This window comes from Embiotoca jacksoni, unplaced genomic scaffold (genome assembly GCF_022577435.1).
Source record: "Embiotoca jacksoni isolate LCO1_2020_lvr unplaced genomic scaffold, fEmbJac1.0.p SCAF_64, whole genome shotgun sequence".
In the NCBI taxonomy this organism is placed as follows: Eukaryota; Metazoa; Chordata; class Actinopteri; family Embiotocidae; genus Embiotoca; species Embiotoca jacksoni.
Window position 1 is genome coordinate 468,818 of NW_027185419.1, and position 19,215 is coordinate 488,032.

Here is a 19,215-nt window from a genome sequence, read left to right on the forward strand (position 1 = left end):
GGGAGACGGGAGTGGAGGCGGAGGGGCGTGGCTTGGAGGCGGCCTCGGTGTCCATCGGCTCCTCCTTCTCCTCGGCTCGGTCCTCCGGAGGCAGCGAAGTGTCCATCGGCTCGTCGGCACCTGAAGACGAACAGGAACCTTTTTTTTTCAGCTCCGTTTCCGACCGACCGACTCGGGTTTAAACTCTAATTCGGGTTTCGGTCGTTTTACCGTGTGCGCTCTCCGGTCCGGTCGGCGAGCTGGGGACGATTAACGGGGTGTTGGCGAAGCCGTCCTGGGTGGGGGCGACGTAATCCGCAGAGCTCCTGGGGGGGGAAACAACAATGGAGGTCAGCTTTACGGTCTCGTGTTTGCGTGGAGACGAAGTGCGACGGCGAGACTCACTGGGAAAGACTCTCCTGCGCCAGCGTCGCCTGTCCGGACAGGTGCAGCAGGTGCAGCGTTCGGGCCGGCGTCGGGGTCGGGGCACCCGGCTGCTCCGGCTCCGATACGGTGCTGTCGACTGCAGCTGAGGCGGCGACACGAGACAAGAGAAATATCCTCAAAAATCGTTTTCTATTTAAGTGGCCCGACTGTAATCTGACGATCTTTGAAGACTGCTCGTACGTTTCGGCCACGTACTTCCAAAACATCCGCGTTTTAATAGTCAAGAAAATTCCTCCTGTTTTAACGCATTATTTCAGTCTGTTAGTGCTGATTTTAGAAAAAAAGTAACACTTTATGTTTTCTTCGTCATTTCTCAAAAATAAATAAATAAATTTTGAGCCACTTTTTGTGTGGTATGAAAATCAACTTGTTTACTTTCTGCTCTCGTGTTTCCTCGTGTTGTTTTGGTTCGTTTGTTCATCACACTCGTAACGCAGGGCATCGCCGCCTGTCTGTCCCCCGAATATCTCGACAACCGTTCGTCCCACCGGCTTTAAACTTAGCGGGGGTGTTGCCGAGGACCCGCAGATGCGCATTGTCCAATTTGGTGACATTTGGACGCACGAAACGTTTAATATGAATAAATTTGAATAAACAAGTGACTGGTGCTCTGTGGCGGCAGCAGGGTGTGGGGGCGGGGAGGGCGGGGCGGGGGGTTGTATCTTAACACAATTGTATTTGACACCATCAGGATAATAATTGCGGCAAACACATTTAAAAATCGTAACCCGGTGAGTGTACCTGTCTTGTCGGCGTCGAACAGGTCGTCCTGGGAGGACAGGATCTCGCGGTCCTGCTGCCGGTCCTGCAGGTTCTGGGAGTGCAGCAGGACCTGGATGCTCAGCTGGCGGCCGGACTGAGTCAGAGACCCCGAGGAGCTGCTGGAGCTCACCTCGGACCTGAACGGGAGACCACGGAAATGGCTTTTTTTTGTTTGTTTTTTTGCACGACACCATAAAAATGCATCTCAAGTGAACGTAGAGTTTAAAAGCTGTACCTTACGGCTTTGTTCTCCCGACTCTCTGAGGTCCTCACGCTCTGCGCCGCTGGGGGTCAAAGAGCAGGACGACCGGGTTCAACGATTAGGACTAAAACTCTGCAGGAGGGGTTCACCAGCAGCGGAAAACACAAGACGGGCGGAAAAACTAAACTAAACTGAACTAAACTAAACTAAACTAAACCATGGCATCTGTAAATATGAATCACCTGATTTGCTGCGTCTCTCGCTGTCCGACTGCGGGACGACGACGTCTTTCTCCCGACTGGTTAGCGCTTCGTCGCGCAGATCCTGACTCTGAGAGAGCTCCAGAAAACCGAACTGAGAGGATCCTCCTGAACACACACACACACACACACACACACACACACACACACACACACACACACACACACACACACACACACGTGGATTTTGTTACACTTAAAAACACAAAATTGTAATGCTAAAGTACAAAAACAAGATAGATATTCGAGATCCTTGAAGGACCTATGATGATGTGTTCAGGTTGTTTTATTTTTATTTTCTGGGACTCCACTCAAGCAGCTTTGCAATGACTCACAGTTTAAAAAAAAAACCTAAAAAACTCCTTATTGATTTTATTCTGGCCCTTCAGGCATCCAGTCAGTTCATCCTGTCTGGAAGGAGCCTCTCTTTAAGCCCCTCCCCCTAGAAAAAAAACCTACTGTCTTCCGATTGGCCAATTTCCAGGACGTCTGGCCAGCAGCAAATTTATTTTTACTTTTAAGTCCGTACTACAGCTGTAAAAAGCATAAACATGGAGGGGGGGGGGGAGACATGACTGTTGGTCTTTAATAAGCTGAGAGGACGTCCCACCTTCGGACTGAATGCAATGTGTCGTCGAATCGGCTCCAGAATCCATCTCAGCCTCTTCTGATACACACCTGAAAATAAACAACAACGCCGTCAGAACCTGAACGCCATCAGTCTGCAGAAAAATAAATGTGTGAGCCGCACACTCACTTCTTGTTGTTGTTGTTTGGAGGCGGACAGACGTTCAGGACCTGACTGTCCTCCCGGGACGCCGAGCCGGGGTCGGCTGCTGCCGCGACGTCTGCAGGAACAAAACATCATCACTTTTTATTGCTTTGAAAACACGACGAAGGAACATGTGACTGCTTGTGTTGTTATATATATTATATCAAAAAATTATTAAAAAATAAATAAATAATAAAAAAAGGACTGACCGGGTTCGGACTGGTTGTTGCTCTCTGATTGGCTGTCGGTCTGAGAGCATCTGCTGCCTAACGGTGATGAGATCAGTTCCTGCAGAAAAGAAAAACCGAAGATTAAACCGAATAAAACTCTTGCACAAAATAAATATTGAAGTCTGATTAAACTTATCAAACCCAACTAATACTGAATAAATTTAAGTTGGTGTCTGTGTGCTTCGTTTCAGTCGCCGTACCCAAGTCTGCTTTGTTGACCACCGACAGAAAAATAAGATCAAACTTTTAATTAAAATGAATTAAAAAAAAAAGGAAAATGAAACTAATTTTGTAAAGATTACAGTTTATCTTCTCTGAGTCGTCTCACGACCACGTGAAAACATTTCAATGGTTCTCTACGTGTCTGGATTCAGGCAGGTAAATAAAAAAAGAAGCTGCATATTAATGAGGACTAAAAGGAACCAGAACTTTCCACGTTTAAAAAGCTTTGACTCAAAACGATTGATCGATTATCAAAACGGTTGGTTGATTAATTATCTTTCAATAATAATTGAATAATACACAATGTGTTGCAGCTCAGATGAACTTGTTCCAGCTGTTGTGATGATGACGTCACGGAATGAGCTACTCAACTATATGAGAGTTAATAATTCTTCAGCACTTATAACCGAATCATAAAAGAATTGAACACAGAAGTTACATCTGTCTGCATGAAGGAAACGATGCTGATGATGCTGATGATGCTGATGGATCCACCTGAGTTGGACTTCAAGCTGAACTTCCTCCACTGACCTACAGATCAGTTGTTTTGTTATTGACCCCCCTCCCCCGGATGAATCACCATCATTACAAACTGGCTCACCAGAACCGGGCTGCGGGCGGTGGGCTGCAGGCTGGACAGGCGGCGGGCCAGCAGGGCTCGGTAGCTGCTCTCCGGGTCGTCCTCCAGGGCGACGCTGTCCGGCTGCGAGTCCTCCACGATCAGACACGGGTTCTCTGGCTGAGGCAGGCTGGAGTCGAGTTCGCTTCCGCCGGGATCCATGAGGCCGGGCCGAGGAGGAGGAGGAGGAGGGGGAGCGGGGGGAAGCGGGAGGGGAGGGGGCTGATGTCGTTACCTAGTCCGGCGGCGGTGAAACAGCGGGACGGGACGGTCAGTCCAACAGCCTGCTCGGTGTCAGCTGGAGCTAGCCGGTGCTTAGCATGCTATGCTAAGCTAAAGCCAAAGCTAGAAGCTAAATGAACAACAACAAAGCGCGTCGCTCGCGCGCTCAAAAGAACCAGTCTGCTCCGAGGAAATCTCATAATACCCCCCGGGAGGAAGGAGGGAGGCTGGGCGGAGCGGAGCGTGCGCTTTAACGGGCCAGAAAGCTCCTGAAGACCCGCTCGGTTTACTTATCTTTCCTCCGACTTTCTACTTTCTTTACAAACAAACTCTTTTCACACGGATCCCTTCCGCGCGGTAAAACTCGCCACGGGCGATTTCATTGGTCGAGCTGAGGAAGTGACGTCACGTGAGAATGCTGGTTAGTTTTATGGTTGTAGAGCTTTAAATTTAACTTATTGTTTATCTGGTCTGTGGTAAATATATATATTACAATCACTGTTAAATCTTATTTCTGTGTTGTTGTTTTTTTTAGTACTTTAGCTACATATTTGATCTAATTCGGGAATACATTGCCAAATAATTTATATATTTTAGATACGTTTTTCTTAATATCAGTATATGCAGTATATATTTTAATATTTTAATTTATTTAATCTTTATTTAACTAGGAATGGTTCCACTGAGATCACCGGGTCAAGACTGGCAGCACAAATTACGCAAAATTTGGATTGGCATTTACTTAAAAAAATAAATAAAACGTCGTAATAATTTCCACACAGAAATTCTTGGTAATGTTTTACTAAGAAAATCCTCAAAGTACAGTTTACTTTCTATTATTGTTGGATGAAAACTATTTGATGGGTGGCAATTTTCTTCCTTGCATACAAAATGTTCTCATCCTTTACTAGTAAATTTCGCTCAGACTGTATACCTCAGCATCTAATTACAAAACCTCAATAAAAAACATCCAAAAACATGAACCTCAGGTCAGGTTACCTGGCGCCGCGCTAGTGGCAGCCTGTTGCAGTAGCTCCCCCCTGAGAGCCCCCCTGCTGTCGCGAAGAAATTTCCCCTCGGGGATTAATAAAGTGAAATAAATAAAAAAAAAAAATTAAAAATACTTTTGTATTTCAGGATTACTCAACAAGCTTTTTTTCTTCTTCTTTCTTTCCTCCACCTACCACTGCAAACAAGTAAAGTGAAACCGATATAAACAAGACAAACTGAATTACTACATGTAACATCGCAAGGAATGAAAGTGCAACACAAGCCGAGCATCTAACAACATCAAGTCGACACCAAAACGAATTTCAGTCCTTTTTTTCTCCCTTGTATATAAAAGTCATTTCATCAACGTCTGTCTGATGCTTTGAGCCCTTAATAAATCATTATTTTGTTCAAATTTCATCACGTCGTGGTCTGTTATTCTTCTTTTTAAGTCCTGTTTAGATTTGATATACTCTTAATATTTTATTGTATTTTCCATTAAAAGGACGTTTCAAGGTTCTCCACGTGACAGCTGTGTAGTTCTGCACCTCCCGTGATGATAAATGACATTAAAGGGAGAAATCTGGGCCGCTGCGTCCCTCAGCGGGATCTCAGAGACCTTCGTCGGGCTTTTTTTCAGGGAAGCCAGATATAGGTTCACTTTTTTTCACTGGCATCTCCCCTCCAACTGAGAGTTTAGTCTGCTCTTCATACACCTGCTGCAACATTAATGGCTTCGAATATCAGAGCAGATATTAAAAAAAAAGTCTATCTGAGTTATTAAAGCTGCCCAAAAAAAAAGCTGCCGCGTTTCGTAATGAGCTCTTTTTTTTTTCCATTTTTTTTTCAAGATTAATAGACGGCCCTTTTTCAAACATTAACATGACTTCGTCAGCCGTGGTTTTGACATCCTCAGTTTCCATGGAGACGCCACATTTCCAGCATCAACCGCCAGTCGAAGCTTTATGTGGATCACAGAGGTGTTTTTTTTTTTTTGTTTGTTTGTTTGGGCAGAGAAACTACAAAGGCAGCAATCATGAGACTGAGTAACACAGCCAGGTGGAAGTCAGTCACAGTGAGATGATGGAGGAGGAGGAGGAGGAGGAGGCGGTCACATCCTGATGGAGGTCTGCCTCCTCATCTTCCTCAGGGGTGAAGAAGATTAAATAGTCATCACACAGGCATTTAGAAAAAGGATGCTGTGTGTGTGTGTGTGTGTGTGTGTGTGTGTGTGTGTGTGTGTGTGTGTGTGTGTGTGTGTGTGTGTATCATATGACACCCTGTGACGACACCACAGCAGATTTAAAAAAGACAGAAAAAAAAACCAGAAGGTCACCTCAAGTGACTACACACTCATTCAGCAAACAGGAGGGGGTGCATCATCCTGTCTGCACAATATATAATAAATCCTTTCTGTGCAGCATCCCCTCTTGAAAGGTGGCGGTGGGCCTGACACACACACACACACACACACACACACACACACACACACACACACACACACACACACACACACACACACACACACACACTGACTGGCATTTCAACACACTGGAAGTGGAGAGAGAGAAGAGACATCCCTCAAACCGGCAACAAAAGCGGCAATGAAGCAGCAGATATGCAGCATATAAAATAAATAAATAAAAAAAAAAGAGATGGCTGGAAAGGACTCCTGCAAACCTCAACCGGCTGGAGCCGCAAACTTCAGCGTCACGTCGTCATTTCTGCAGGTTTTTTGGGGGGCTGTGACACCCACATGAAGAAAAATGCGCAGCCACAACCCACCAAGAAAATGTCTAAAACCTGAGCGGACACACAAACACACGCGCTGGAAGCTGGAAGCTGCTGCACCTCCTTCTCCTCCTCCATCACCTCCTCATCTTTTTTTTTTTTTTTTTTTTTTTAATCCTGCCTAAATCGTAAAGCCTTTTACCTTTGAAATCTCTGCGTCTTCGGCTTCTTCCTCTCCGGCTTTTCTCCGGTTTTTGTCTCACCGTCCCGCTGCTGGCGAAAACAACGCGTCCGACATCGCTCGGTGCTCGCGTGCCTTCTGTTTTCTCTCTGAGAGTCAGGGTGTGGGATACACACGCATGGCACGTCAAGATGCAAAGGCATTTTTTTTTTTTTTTTTTTTTTGTGTGAAATGTAAGATACATACCGCGTGCTCAGCTCCCCGGTGGAGCCCTCCCTTTGCACGCCTGCTGCACACTGGAAAAACTGGATTTCCACCCTCCTCCCCCAAAAAAATTTAAAAACAAAAAATATATTTTGAGTTTATTTGCCATAATAAAGAAGCATGAAAATAGAAAATGTATATTCAGTTGAGTTTTGTTTAATCCAGCATGTTTAAGGCATTTATGAAGTCAGATTTATTCTTTGCCCACTTTTAGTTATTTTATCTTTTTAGAATATATTAAAAAAAAATTATTGTGAAAGACAAAAAAAAAAAGGTAAATCAGGAGAGAAATTATGAATAAACAAATAAAAAATACAGCAATTACAACATCATAAATTCACATTTTTGTGACTTTTCTTTAGTGTTACACATCTTTCTCTTTATATCTGCTATTTTCTACCAAAGATAAACAACAACAAAACTCTTATCTTTAATCTGTTATATTATTTATTCAATATTCCTGCGAGAAATTTGTTGTAAAATAGTTTGGAAATTATATTGTCTTGGTTTTGCAAACAGCAGATATTTGGCTACTAATCTTGCTCCTGCAAGTTCCCCATTCCTGCCAGCAGGGGGCAGCAGACCCTCTGGAGTGTGTTCTTCCGCCGGACTTGCTGACTCACTGCTGGTAACACACACACACACACACACACACACACACACACACACACACACATCTATCTTCAGAGGAGAGATTAACACAAGAGGAGAGCTGAATTAAAGCCCCCCAACTGTGATCCTCCGCCTCCTCCTCCTCCTCCTCCTCCTCCTCCTCCGGAGGCAGGAGACGTCACCGTTCAACCGTTCAACAGTCAAAGAAAACCAGATTTGAAAAAGGATTAAAAGGTCCATTAACAACCAGGATGATAATTCTGAAAAGACCACACGTGAAACCTACTTGATATTCAAGAGCATAACACGTAGCCTTTTCTTTTTAGGCCAATAAAACAATGTTGTTGTTTTTTCATTTCTGAAAATAAGTGCATTTCTGTTGAAAGAAACAAACGCCTAATAAATTGCTTTTACTTCCTGTTGTGTCATCTTTCAGGACGACATTCGAGATGAAACTTCATACAGAGATTCTCCATAATCACAGTTTAAAAAAAAAAATAAATACGGTTCAATAGAAATGAATTCTAATTAGACTTTGTCTGGCTCTACATCAGTTTAAATCCAGCCGCGATGACATCACACAGCAAAGAAAAGACAGAAAAGAGAAGTTGTCTTTAAATTATTTAAAAAAAAACTTACACCACTCTTGTTTTAAGTGTTGCTTGTTTCAGGTTTTTATCATCACTGAAAAAAATTTGTGTAAATTTCAGACCCTGAAACCCAGAAAAGTAAAAAAAAAAAAAATCAGGCTTCAGAGTTCACATCACGTCTGCCGGCCCACGGGCGGGTCTCCGCTGCCAGATATCAGAACATAAAAGCTGTTTTTCTCCGAATCTCTCCGCCCCTGTCTGCTGCTCACTCTGTTTTTTTTTGGATGCGAGCCCAGAGTGCACTGATACTGTACCTGCAGTGCAGGACGTGCAGCCTGCAGCCGCTCAGGAAAAAAAAAATGCAATGGAGGTGTAAATATTTGTAACATGAGCCATAAGTCCAGACACTTCTTTTTGTTATTTTCTTTTTAACAACATTAAATCATGAAGTCAGTGATGCAAAGAAAGAGGACAGATCGTTTTATGGTCTTCCTTAAAGACAAATCTGCTGACTCAGCACCTCTCTTGGTCTTTCACAGTCTAACATCCAGATAAAAGTCGTGGATGACGTCGTTTATATTTAAATACTTCACATCAGACGCTTTGCAATGTGATTTGGGAGATTTTTTTTTTTTTCCTGTTTCAGATGCTTTTATTTTGGAGTTAACTGGTGCAACTTCCTGCTGTCATGTTTGTTTTAATTGCAATTTGATGCATACTGGATGATTTTGAGTTGATGTCTTTAACAAAGCAAATGAGAAACTGAACAAATGCAACTGAATCATTACGATAGAGTCACTCTGTATTTTTGTTACTGTTGACAAAATAAAAGGCAAAAAAACAAAAACAATACATAACAGCTAAAACCTCGAATGGTTCCTGCTACAGATTTAAATATATTTCAAAGAAACTAACATTCAGTGCTTCTTTTTTTTGCCATTTGTCAAAATAAAATCGAATTAATTGTCTGTTGTAGCAGCGCTCAAACTAAGCTTGCCTGTGTGTGTGTGTGTGTGTGTGTGTGTGTGTGTTTGTGTGTGTGTGTGTTCGCCATGGTAACAGATCGCCCGTGTGTTTTTTTTAATTGTTTCTGGACAACAATAGATAAAGAAGAAGAACAGAATAATACAATTATAGAGGCTTTGCAGATAATACACACAATGATACTACAAAATAAAAGCATCATTTTAATTGCAGATTTCTGTCTTTTGTCGACTGGAAGCGGGATTTATCCCTCGGTGACGCTGCTCGTCCTCATCACTCCGTTTTGTTGTCACTAAAAGATGCCAACTTGAAACTTTTGTGTTGAATTGAATTTGAATCTCTTCCTGGAGCCTAAAATAACTTGTTTTTTTTTCTCTGCTGACTCGCAGACTTTTGTTGTCTTCGCTACACTGCGCGCAGATGAAGCGCTTGTTTTGTTTCATGCCGGGAACAAAGACGTGTCAGTTTAGTAAATCAAAGCGGCACGTTGCCTGGTACTCGCAGTGACACCGATATAAATAGAACCTCTGTAGAGCCTCAAACGGATCATTTCCAGACCCTCTTTTTTTTTGTCCTGAAGTTTAATATAAAAAAACAACAACACAGCAGATACTGTATTGATAACACCAAAATATTATATTTAAAAGACACCAAATTAGGGTTTTATGAAATGTTTTCAAGTTGATTTTGTTTTTAAGTATTTATAGAAAAGACATGTTAAATTTCATAATTCTTCATCTCCACCATCACCATCAGTAGTAACTGTGTCCTCCAGCTGCCTCAGAGAGGAAATATGTTGAAGATAAATTCTCATATCCCTCTTTTCCTTTTCGTCCAATGAGGCGCCGTGACATCAAATAGCCACATAACCTGCGGTCCAATCACATACTCACCTTCCCACGGAGCCACGCCCAATCGCTCCCACCCAACACCCTCCCCTCCCCCCATCCTGCACCGTCATGGTGCCTGCTCCGTCTGGGATGCAGTTGTCATGGAGATGGAGAAGGGCTCAGCGTCCACCGGTGGCACTGTTACCATGGAAATCCCCGTCTCAGCAGCAGCAACATCAGCAGCAGCAGCAGCAGCAGCGGTGGCCGCCTCGGTGGAGCGAGTAGAACCGGAAAAGTCCGTTCAGCACCATGGAGAGCGCCGCGCTGCAGCCGCCGCACTCCGGAGCAGGAACTTTCGCATCCTGATCGTGATCGGAGAAGTCGTCAGCAGCCATCAGCTCGAAGCTGCCGGGGAACAGATCAGACAAGGTGAGGCAGCGGAGGATAAAAAAAACAAAAAAACAACAGGACCTGCGGTTAACTTTTACACCCGAATGTCAATCAAATCTGTTTCATACCATTCAATTCTCCAAACTTGTCTTTCATTATCTGGACATTTTATATTCTTTTACACAAGTAGTCAGTGACTTGGTATTTATAAAAATGAGGAGATGAAATCAATGAAAATTTGATTTGGTCAGAACAAGTCTTCAGTTTTAAATCATCCATCCAGTAGTTTTACTTCTTATAACTTCACTGACAGTAAGAATAAGAACCGCAGTGCAGCTAAATGTGTCAAAACTTGTACCTGATTAAAAGCAACATAAAGAAATATCAGAAAAACTCCTAATAAAGCAGAAAGTTTCCTCTCAGTTTAATAATAAAACATTTTTTTTATTACTATTGATTAATAGATGTAAGCAGTATTTTAAAGTTGTGGTTTGTTGTGGAGTTAATTCCACATACTTTAAACACCTCTGAGTGGTGCTACTTCATGTTTTATAAACTCATTGTAGGTTTTTAATCTACAAATCTTCATCCAGTGGCTAGTAGGGTAAAAATATATAGTTCAAAATGAAAGTCAAACCAATTCAAATCAAAGTACCTCGTGAATGAATCAGGAAATGTTCAGCTTCTGTAGCCATAAAAACTGCAAAAACTGAGTCCCTCAAATCCTCTTCTAAAATATTTTTTTTAACATAAAACCAGCTGTAAATTATTCATTATATGTTAAGTATGTTAAGAAATTCTGTCACAGTATTTGCTAAAAAAAACCCAAAAAAACATCAAATGTCAAGTGTTGCTCAACTTTCTGAGCCTCATCCAGTTTTATACTTTCAATATTTCCCTTGTTAAAGAGATTTAAAAAATTCACATTACAGGCCAGAGATTCATCTTTCAAAGGCCTGTTAAGCACTTTTATGCATCCCGATATATCACACAGTGAGGCATCTTCTTACACATTCATATCTCTGATAAACAATCAGGGGAATCCAATAAACTGCACAGTTTTTGTTTGTCACCAAAAAAATACAACATTGTTCAATTTTAACAAAAAGACAGTAAAGTTAACAATCAAAAGGCAGCCAAAGCTTTAAATTAGAGAATTATATTTAATATTATATCTTAATAAACAGAGTGAAGCATCTCTAAATATTCCTAATTTATAAACAACTAAATTTCTAACGGAGTGGGACATCTGTTCATCGTTTGTATCTCTGCAGCTTTAATTTCCTTGCAGTTTTATTAAGGATAATGTTGTCATGAAGATTTAAAAAAACTAAAGAACAAACAAATGCATGATCTTTTCTTCTTAAAAAAAAAAAAGCTTCCAGAAATAGATAAAGGAAAATAATTTGTTTAATTAATTCTGAACATGATCCATGTCGTTTTTCTTTGTTTTTAAAAACAGGTCTGCGTTCCTGGAACGTCGATCTCGCCGTTTGTGACCTCAACAAAGAGCTGCAGCTCTTCGAGACCCGACACACGGCTCAGTTTTCCTCACAGGTCAAAGGTCAGTCAGGGTTCATTGATTTTATTTTTTATTTTTATAGAAGTGTGTGTGTAGCTGCTGGTATTTTGTGGTCCTGTTTTGATTTGCTTGGTATCGATGTGTGTGTGGAGGTTTCTGGGTGTGTCGCTACCCGCCGGTCTGACGACGTCACTGCATCTCTTTTAGTCCTTTTTCTTTTTTTTTTCTTTTTTTTTACCTCTACACATGAACTGGAGGACGTATTGTTCAGGCCCTCCGACTGCATGTCAGAGAGGGAATCGATGAAGGGGGGGCGGGGGGGGGGGGGTGAATGTGATTACTACCTGCAGGGGGGAACATGAGATGGGATGTTGAATTGATCTGCCTCTGCTGTGAACGTAAATCGACTTTCACGCACATTTATAATAACTGTATTCAGCTTGTGGGGGTCAGAGTTCAGGAGGAGATGAGGAAAAGAGTGTTCATTGAGAAAGGATGCTTAAAAAGCTGCTAGATCTTCACGTATCCTCCCACACGGCTATTTGGATGGTAATTATGTCAAAGAGTAGAAATACGATATAGATTTTTTTTGTAAATCTGGGGGACTCAGAAAGCAGCAAATTTCCAGACTTTCAGTCCTTTGCATGATTTAAAGCTTAAAAAACACTTGATTCTAGATTCAGGATTCGCTTGATAGAACAGCGTTGTCTCGTTTTCACTGTTATTTTATGCTAAGCTAAACTAAGCATGAAGGAGATAAAAGACGAGTGACATCATTTCCCAAATATGGCAAAATTATCGATGTAAAAGTGGCGTTACAATCAGGAATCGATTAGCTTAGTTTAGCTTAGCATAAAGACGGGAAAAAAGGCAGGAAACGGCTAATCGGATGGCCTGAAAACGGGCTTCTACCATTTTTAAAGCTCATTTAATGTCTTTTTTTTGTATTATTTCATTTTTTATTTTATGTCTCATCTAAAAGCAAATTTCCCTGGATCCCATATGTCATCATGCTCAATGCAAATTGAGAATTTGGATTTTTAAGCATAGCCGACTTTCGGAGAATGAATCTGAAATACAAACTGATGTGCTACAGTTAACGTGAGGTCAAAGGTCAAACGTTTTGCCATCTGTGGCTCGGGCAAATTACTCGCTGTCTTCTCATAATAGAAGCAGCTCTGCATAATTTCACATGACGCCGTCGCGTTCACATCTCACATCCCTTGTTCAAACCACGCTAACATGTTTTCCTCTCCGGAGAGGTGCAGCCTGACTGGAATATTGAACAGGTTTCACCACCTCTTTTTTTTCCCGTCTCTCCAATAAAAATCAGCCTCACGTCGTCCAGCCTTCATGAATAATTCAGCATTATTCATTAATCATTTCTTTTCTGACAAATTGTCGCCATTCTTTCTCTTCCTCGCCTCCGTTGCAGCTTTCTGCTATTTTCGGTCGTCTGAACCCTTTTTTATCGTCTTTTTTTACAGTCGGCAGACTGCTGTGTTTTCTCTCTCACCTCTGATGTGATGATTTTAAAATTCGAGCCTGGCTGATTTGCAGCTCAGTGCTGCCGGAGACCCGAGAGACGCCGGCAGAAAGCATCATCGGTGTTCAGACCTGAGAAGAAATGCAGAGAGAGGCGGCATATGTTTGACATTCACATTAAATCTACTGGGACCTGTCGAATTTCTGGCGACATATTTAGGTCTTTTCACACATTAAAACAAAATCAAATTCTCCCTCAACCTTTATGGGCTCCATCCACGCAAGTCTGCAAGAATTTATGGCATTTATGACAATATCAACTGAAATATCTCAACGTCTACTGCCGTGACATTTTCATTTATGGTGCCCAAAACGATAAATCACGGTGAAGAAATCACCGTGATTTATCGTTTTGGGCTGACACCTTGAAATTTCTGTGATATAGTGGACTAGAATTATCGGTTGTGAGCCTCCACCCACCAGTCAAGTTGTAATTTATATTCCATGTTTGTCCAGATTCAAGGTGTTCCTGACATAGCTCGCTCCCAAGCGTGGGGATTGACATACAGTCGCAGTGACCTTTGACCTATAACCACCAAAATCATATCGTTTTATCCTTAAGTCCGAGCGAATGGTCGTGCCAAAGTTGAAGAAGTTCCTTCGAGGCGTTCTTGAGATATTTTGTTCACGAGTCCAGGACAGAACGGACAACGTGAAAACATAACGTGTCCAGCTGCGGAGGTGTAATTGCTGCGTTTAAATGGGACTCGTAGTTACAACTTGGGAAGTCGTGTGCACCGTGTGATCGGCGTTCAGGTGGTTAAGTCGTAAAAACACTGTTGCTAGGCAACATCAACATGCACTGTGTTGAAAAGATGAGGCCGTTGGGAAGATCAACATTTTCCTCAGACTATTATCTAAGTTACGAAGACAAACTCAACGTGACTAAAAGTACAACATATTAGCTTAACATCCAACGATAAATGAACTTCCGCGACCTCTGACCTTTCCGTAAACGTCAGCAAACAACGTCACAACTCGTGAAGTCGAAGGCTTGTAGAAAACGTTGAGCTCCGACTTCGTGAACACCACAAGAGGGCGCCGTCCATACGGACTCTTCTCGTTGTACACGGTAAATACGACCGCATTTGAACGCAACGTAAATAAAGGCCAACTGGACGGCGTCTAGGAGCCACAGCGGCTAAAAATTCAGCAATGCAGGACATGCAAAGACCCAATAACAGACATGTGGTTAAATTACAAAGAAAAGCTCCGTGACCCAAATTACAATATATTTAGTTAATAATCCACCGTAATAAATCTCAACATCTACTGGACACACGGACACAAAATGGTTCACAAAGGTTGATGGTTTTCAGAGGAAAAGATTTGAATCTCTTAGTTATTCTACTCGCGTTTCACATTTAAACGTGCAAAACTCACGACATTCACGTTTTTACTTTGCGTTTAGTGCCAATGGGCGAAGTGCTAATTCGAGCGAGTCGAATTCTTTCCGTCTGTTAAAGAGGTTCTTATGTGGAAAAATCTCTTTCTCTGATTCCTATTCTAATATTATCTTTCATGCTGGATTCTTTCTGCCGTAACCCGATTCCTCCAATTTAATTTAAAACGAGACGTCTTTGTAGTCGGAGAGCGATTACCGTAAGAGGAGGGACGGCCTCCTCGGCAGGTAGATACTTAACGAGGCTTCTCCTGGTTTTTTTGTTTTTTTACTGGCAGGCATTTGCATGACAAAGACGGTGCACATGGGGGGAAAAAACGTGTTGCTGTGACAGCGGAGTGGCAGAACGAGTGGTGTGATCTTTACTCAAGGGGGCGGCTTTGTATCCGAGGAATTCAATTTAAGGTCAAACAGAAACAGAAATGAGTTGAAAGGCGAGTTTACATTAATTCAATAAAGCGAGAAATCAAATAAGACTGAAAAATTAAATATATTTTTTTTTTAAAAAGTCTTTTATATTGAATTTTATTCATGGAATAAAAGATTCTTAAAACAGGTGGACACTGTAGTTGCAGTCAAAAATGGAAATAGTGTAAATCAGGCATTTTGTTGGGGATTATTTTCAGCGGTGGATTAATACACTTTTAATGAGTTTTTAATGGCAGCAGGATGATGAATGAGGTAATCAAGTCCAAATAAACTACAGAGGGTGTTTTTTTTTTTTTAATCTTCATGCTCTAGAATAACTAGGAACTTGAAAGTAAGCTGATTTCATGATTTCTCGCTACATCGACGAGCCTCTCAATGACGTGAGTGGTCTGAATAAAAAACGAGTGAAACCGAGGCATTGATTAATTCCTGAGTTGGATGTGGAGACAGGAAGGAGCTCGATTAACTGTGGATGTGAAGGAGCCATCGGGAGACAGCGTGTGGTTTACATTAAAACATCTTCCCGATGAACTGATGGTGTTTTTTTTTTAATTCTGCGCACACCTCCTCGTCTGCGCCTCGAATGATTAAAGAACGCAGCCGGTAAAAAGAAGGGAGTGCACCGTCATCATGGCCGACGAGCTCAAGAACACGCAGAGAAAAATCGACGCGAAGGGACGGATCAGTCAGCCTCCGCTCGCAGTAAAGAACGTCCGATCGATTTATCGGTTTGAATCAGATCAATCGGGTTCCTCCGCTCTGATCCGGCTCAGCGGGAAATTTTATACCAACGCTCATGTTTCCCAGAGGATGAACCCTGATGATGGTGGTGGCGGCGGTGCGCTGACAATATTCCACGGGGCGCCAAATACGGCCGTTTTGTTAAAGCTGGTTAGCGTCAAAGAGAAACATAAAGTCATCTGAAAAAAAAGTCCCGTAGGAATGAAACAAACCGATCACTATATAAAAAGTGGACTTAGCTTCTGGGTCTGAAAAGTGAAGTCAGTGTGCAAGTGTGCAGTTAACTGCAATACCACCGAGTGCCACCAGAGGTCGGCTCCTTCTTATTAGTTTTCTGGAGGTGCATCTGAAAATATTCCCTCATTCATTAGAAAATAAGCTTCAAAAAGACGTGTTTTTTTTTGGGGGGGGGGGGGCGTGTCTGTTTGATTGACAGGCCTGTGGTGCAGTCAGGTTTTCCGCTATAGTTGGGCGGGGTTTTACGGACGAATGCAAAAAAAACCAAAAAACGTAGAAGGGTTGCAGGCGAGCGAACGAAAACCTGCAGGACGACGGAGGGGGATGGCGGTCGAAGTGTTGTCAAGGAAGAGAAATCATACGGATACGATGTACGATATGAGGTCATCGGCGCGTCCATCACCGCGTGTGTCCATTAGTGTCTCCGTCCAACACATACCAGACCGTCTCCCGACCGACCGATGATGCAAGCGCGGCAACACGAGCGATCGCGTTTCGTCCCCGGAGATGGAGGAAGATGAGGAGGACGGTGGGCGGTAATGGTCCTCATAAATGCCCCCCTCCCCCCCTCCTCATGCTGCTGTTAATAAAGACTCAACGGACCGAGAGCTGATAGACACAACCTGGTGGCAGCAGAAAGGCCTCTGGGGTGAGGGGTGTGTGTGTGTGTGGGGGGGGGGGGGGGGGGGGGGGGCGGTCAATAGTGGGCAGTAAATTCAGTGGATTTTATGACACAAATATATCAACATATGCTGTTGTTACGAGCAGGAATTCACCCCGAAGGCAGCGCATTCACTCTGATCAGTGTTATTGATATGATAACTCAGTTTTACATGTCATTTATTTTCACGTTGTTGTCGGCAGGAGTTGTGTCCCCGTGAATTTGGTGTTTGTTAAGTTGTTTTTAGCGAAATGAGTTGTTTTTTTAGCTTTGTTAGTTGTTTGTTTAGCTTTTCTTTTTTTTTGTGCAAAATTAGCTGTTTTTATCAAAATTGTTTTGTCTTTATAAAGCTGATGTTGATAAAAAAAAAAATTTTTAAAAATGGCACAGGTCGGTCTCGTCGGTAAATAATCATTTTCCTTTCAAAATAAAAGCCTCACACGACCTGATGTCCCTACAAACCGGCAGCCGGAGGGCCGAGTGGGCGTTCACGGAGCGTGACGGTCGAAAAAACAACCGAGCGGAGATGAATGATGCTGGGCAGAATTAAAGACTCCTCTCACACACACACAGTCTGCTGTATTCCCCTCACGTCCACACAGCAGCGGGTGGTGGGGGAGGGCTGGGGTGGGGTGGGGCGGGGGAGAGCAAACAGTATTCACAGAGTAAAGGAGGCGGATGCATCGTGATTGGCAGTCGTATAATCCTGCCGAGTCAGCAGGTTTACGTCCCCCATGCGTGACAACTGAATTACCACATTAGGAAGTGCACTTACAACTCGTGATGTCTTTTTTTTTCTTTTTTTTTTCTGAGCTATGAAAGTTTTCTCGCTTCCTGGTGGATTTTTTTTTTTTTAATTTCTTTTTTGATTATGAGTTTCTCTCCCACAATGCAACAGTCATCTGTTTTCTCTATCGATTTGGGTCCCAAACATCCACACAAACACGCGATTTAAAAAAAAATAAAAAAAAAATCACAGCGACGTAGCCTGGAGTAACAAGAGAAAAACCTGCGATGGTAACCGGCGGCAACCGTGACGCACAACTGTGCGTCAGTAATTAAAACAAGTGGATAATTATTATTATTTTTTATTTTTTTTTAAACGAGGCACCTTAAAAAAAAGGGAACGGCGTGGATCGTGGGCGCGGCTCACGGAGAACGTGACCCGATTAATAATTCAGCAGATTGTTATTGATCCGCCTCTGTCTGCAGTCAGGGGGTGGACATCAAGACGGAGGGTCCTCGGGTCTCAGAGCCTTTCATGTGGACCTGATGGACACACACACACACACACACACACACACACACACACACACACACACACACACACACAGGTTTCTGTAAACTAGGTTCTTCATGAGGAAAACGTCAGAACCTGAGTAGAGATGGAGGTCAACTGCGTGAAAGACAATCCAATGAGTGAAACGTGAACGTCTCTGTGAAAGCGGAGACTCTGTGTTTGACGTTCTTCGGCTGTTTGAGGACGAACTCACTGAGTTAACAGTTAATTAGGAACATCGACGCCCTGCAGCAAAAAGTCCGTCTGTTGGAGGTTTATAAGTGTTGAAGGCTGGAGGTGCTGTGGTTTTATTTCCTTGAAGTGTTTCTAATATTTTGTCCACCCCCTTTTTGCAATAGGAGCAGGATACGTGTTCATTAATATATATATATGAGTTTGTCATCTTATTTGGGCTGCAATGGAAAAACTGTGTACAAAAGTGTTCGTAGCTTCAGGTCTGTAAAATGGTTCCGATGCAGAAGTGTCTTCAGCTGCAATACCACCGAGTGCCACTAGAGGTCGGCTCCAAAAAACCTGCAACTTCATAGACTCCCATTCAACTTCTCATTAAATTCGTAACAAAATTTCTCCAGGACTTATTTCAGTTTTGACAGTTTATTAGTTTTCTGGAGGTTCGTCTGAAATTAATCTAGTCATTAATTAGAAAAAGAAGATTCAAGAAGACCTGTTTTTGGGGGCGTGTCTGTTTGATTGACAGGCCTGTGGTGCAGTCAGGTTACAGCTATCGGTGGGCGGGACGTAGTATCGTCAGGTTTCCAATCAGATCAAGTCAGATCCACCGTTGGCTCCTCCCCCAGCGCGTCCAAATATGGTCACTTCCTGCTCCAAACCGCTTGGGTGCAACTAATAATTTTTCTTCACTGATTAATTAGAAAATAAATATTTTAAAGTATGGCCTAACAAAAATGAATGCACAACTTCTGAAGACAAATTGTTAATATTGTAACATTAGCTCACAGAAATATCAAATTATTCAATGAAACGGAGAAAAAGCAGCAATAAACATTTAAAATTTGTTGCTCAACAAATCACTTATATGGGTAATAAACGATAATTATATTTTAATTAAACTTGTCGATTAACGGACTTAA

The 19,215-nt window shown here is 42.4% G+C and overlaps 2 protein-coding genes across 4 annotated transcripts in view; one reads left to right on the forward strand and one right to left on the reverse strand.

Annotated features, from left to right (window-relative positions):
* tp53bp1 (tumor protein p53 binding protein, 1) overlaps nt 1–6,927 on the reverse strand; it is a 19,044-nt gene extending 12,117 nt beyond the window's left edge. For 2 of the 3 annotated variants that reach the window (XM_069175212.1, XM_069175210.1), the window contains exons 1-11: nt 6,639–6,847; nt 3,476–3,728; nt 2,632–2,710; nt 2,408–2,498; nt 2,261–2,328; nt 1,633–1,758; nt 1,424–1,472; nt 1,168–1,325; nt 385–508; nt 211–305; nt 1–120 (exon numbers count right to left, since the gene is read on the reverse strand). The exon at nt 1–120 is cut by the window's left edge and continues 65 nt beyond it. In XM_069175212.1, coding sequence (XP_069031313.1) covers nt 1–120; nt 211–305; nt 385–508; nt 1,168–1,325; nt 1,424–1,472; nt 1,633–1,758; nt 2,261–2,328; nt 2,408–2,498; nt 2,632–2,710; nt 3,476–3,655 — 1,090 coding nt within the window. In that variant the 5' untranslated portion in view covers nt 3,656–3,728; nt 6,639–6,847. The other variant, XM_069175211.1, reaches the window with a different exon arrangement.
* A 3,185-nt stretch (nt 6,928–10,112) lies between these two features.
* The window catches only part of map1aa (microtubule-associated protein 1Aa), a 40,434-nt gene continuing 31,331 nt past the window's right edge, over nt 10,113–19,215 (forward strand). The window contains exons 1-2 of the mRNA XM_069175207.1: nt 10,113–10,326; nt 11,750–11,851. The gene's annotated coding sequence lies outside the window, so the exon portion shown is untranslated. The remainder of the gene's footprint in view (nt 10,327–11,749; nt 11,852–19,215) is intronic.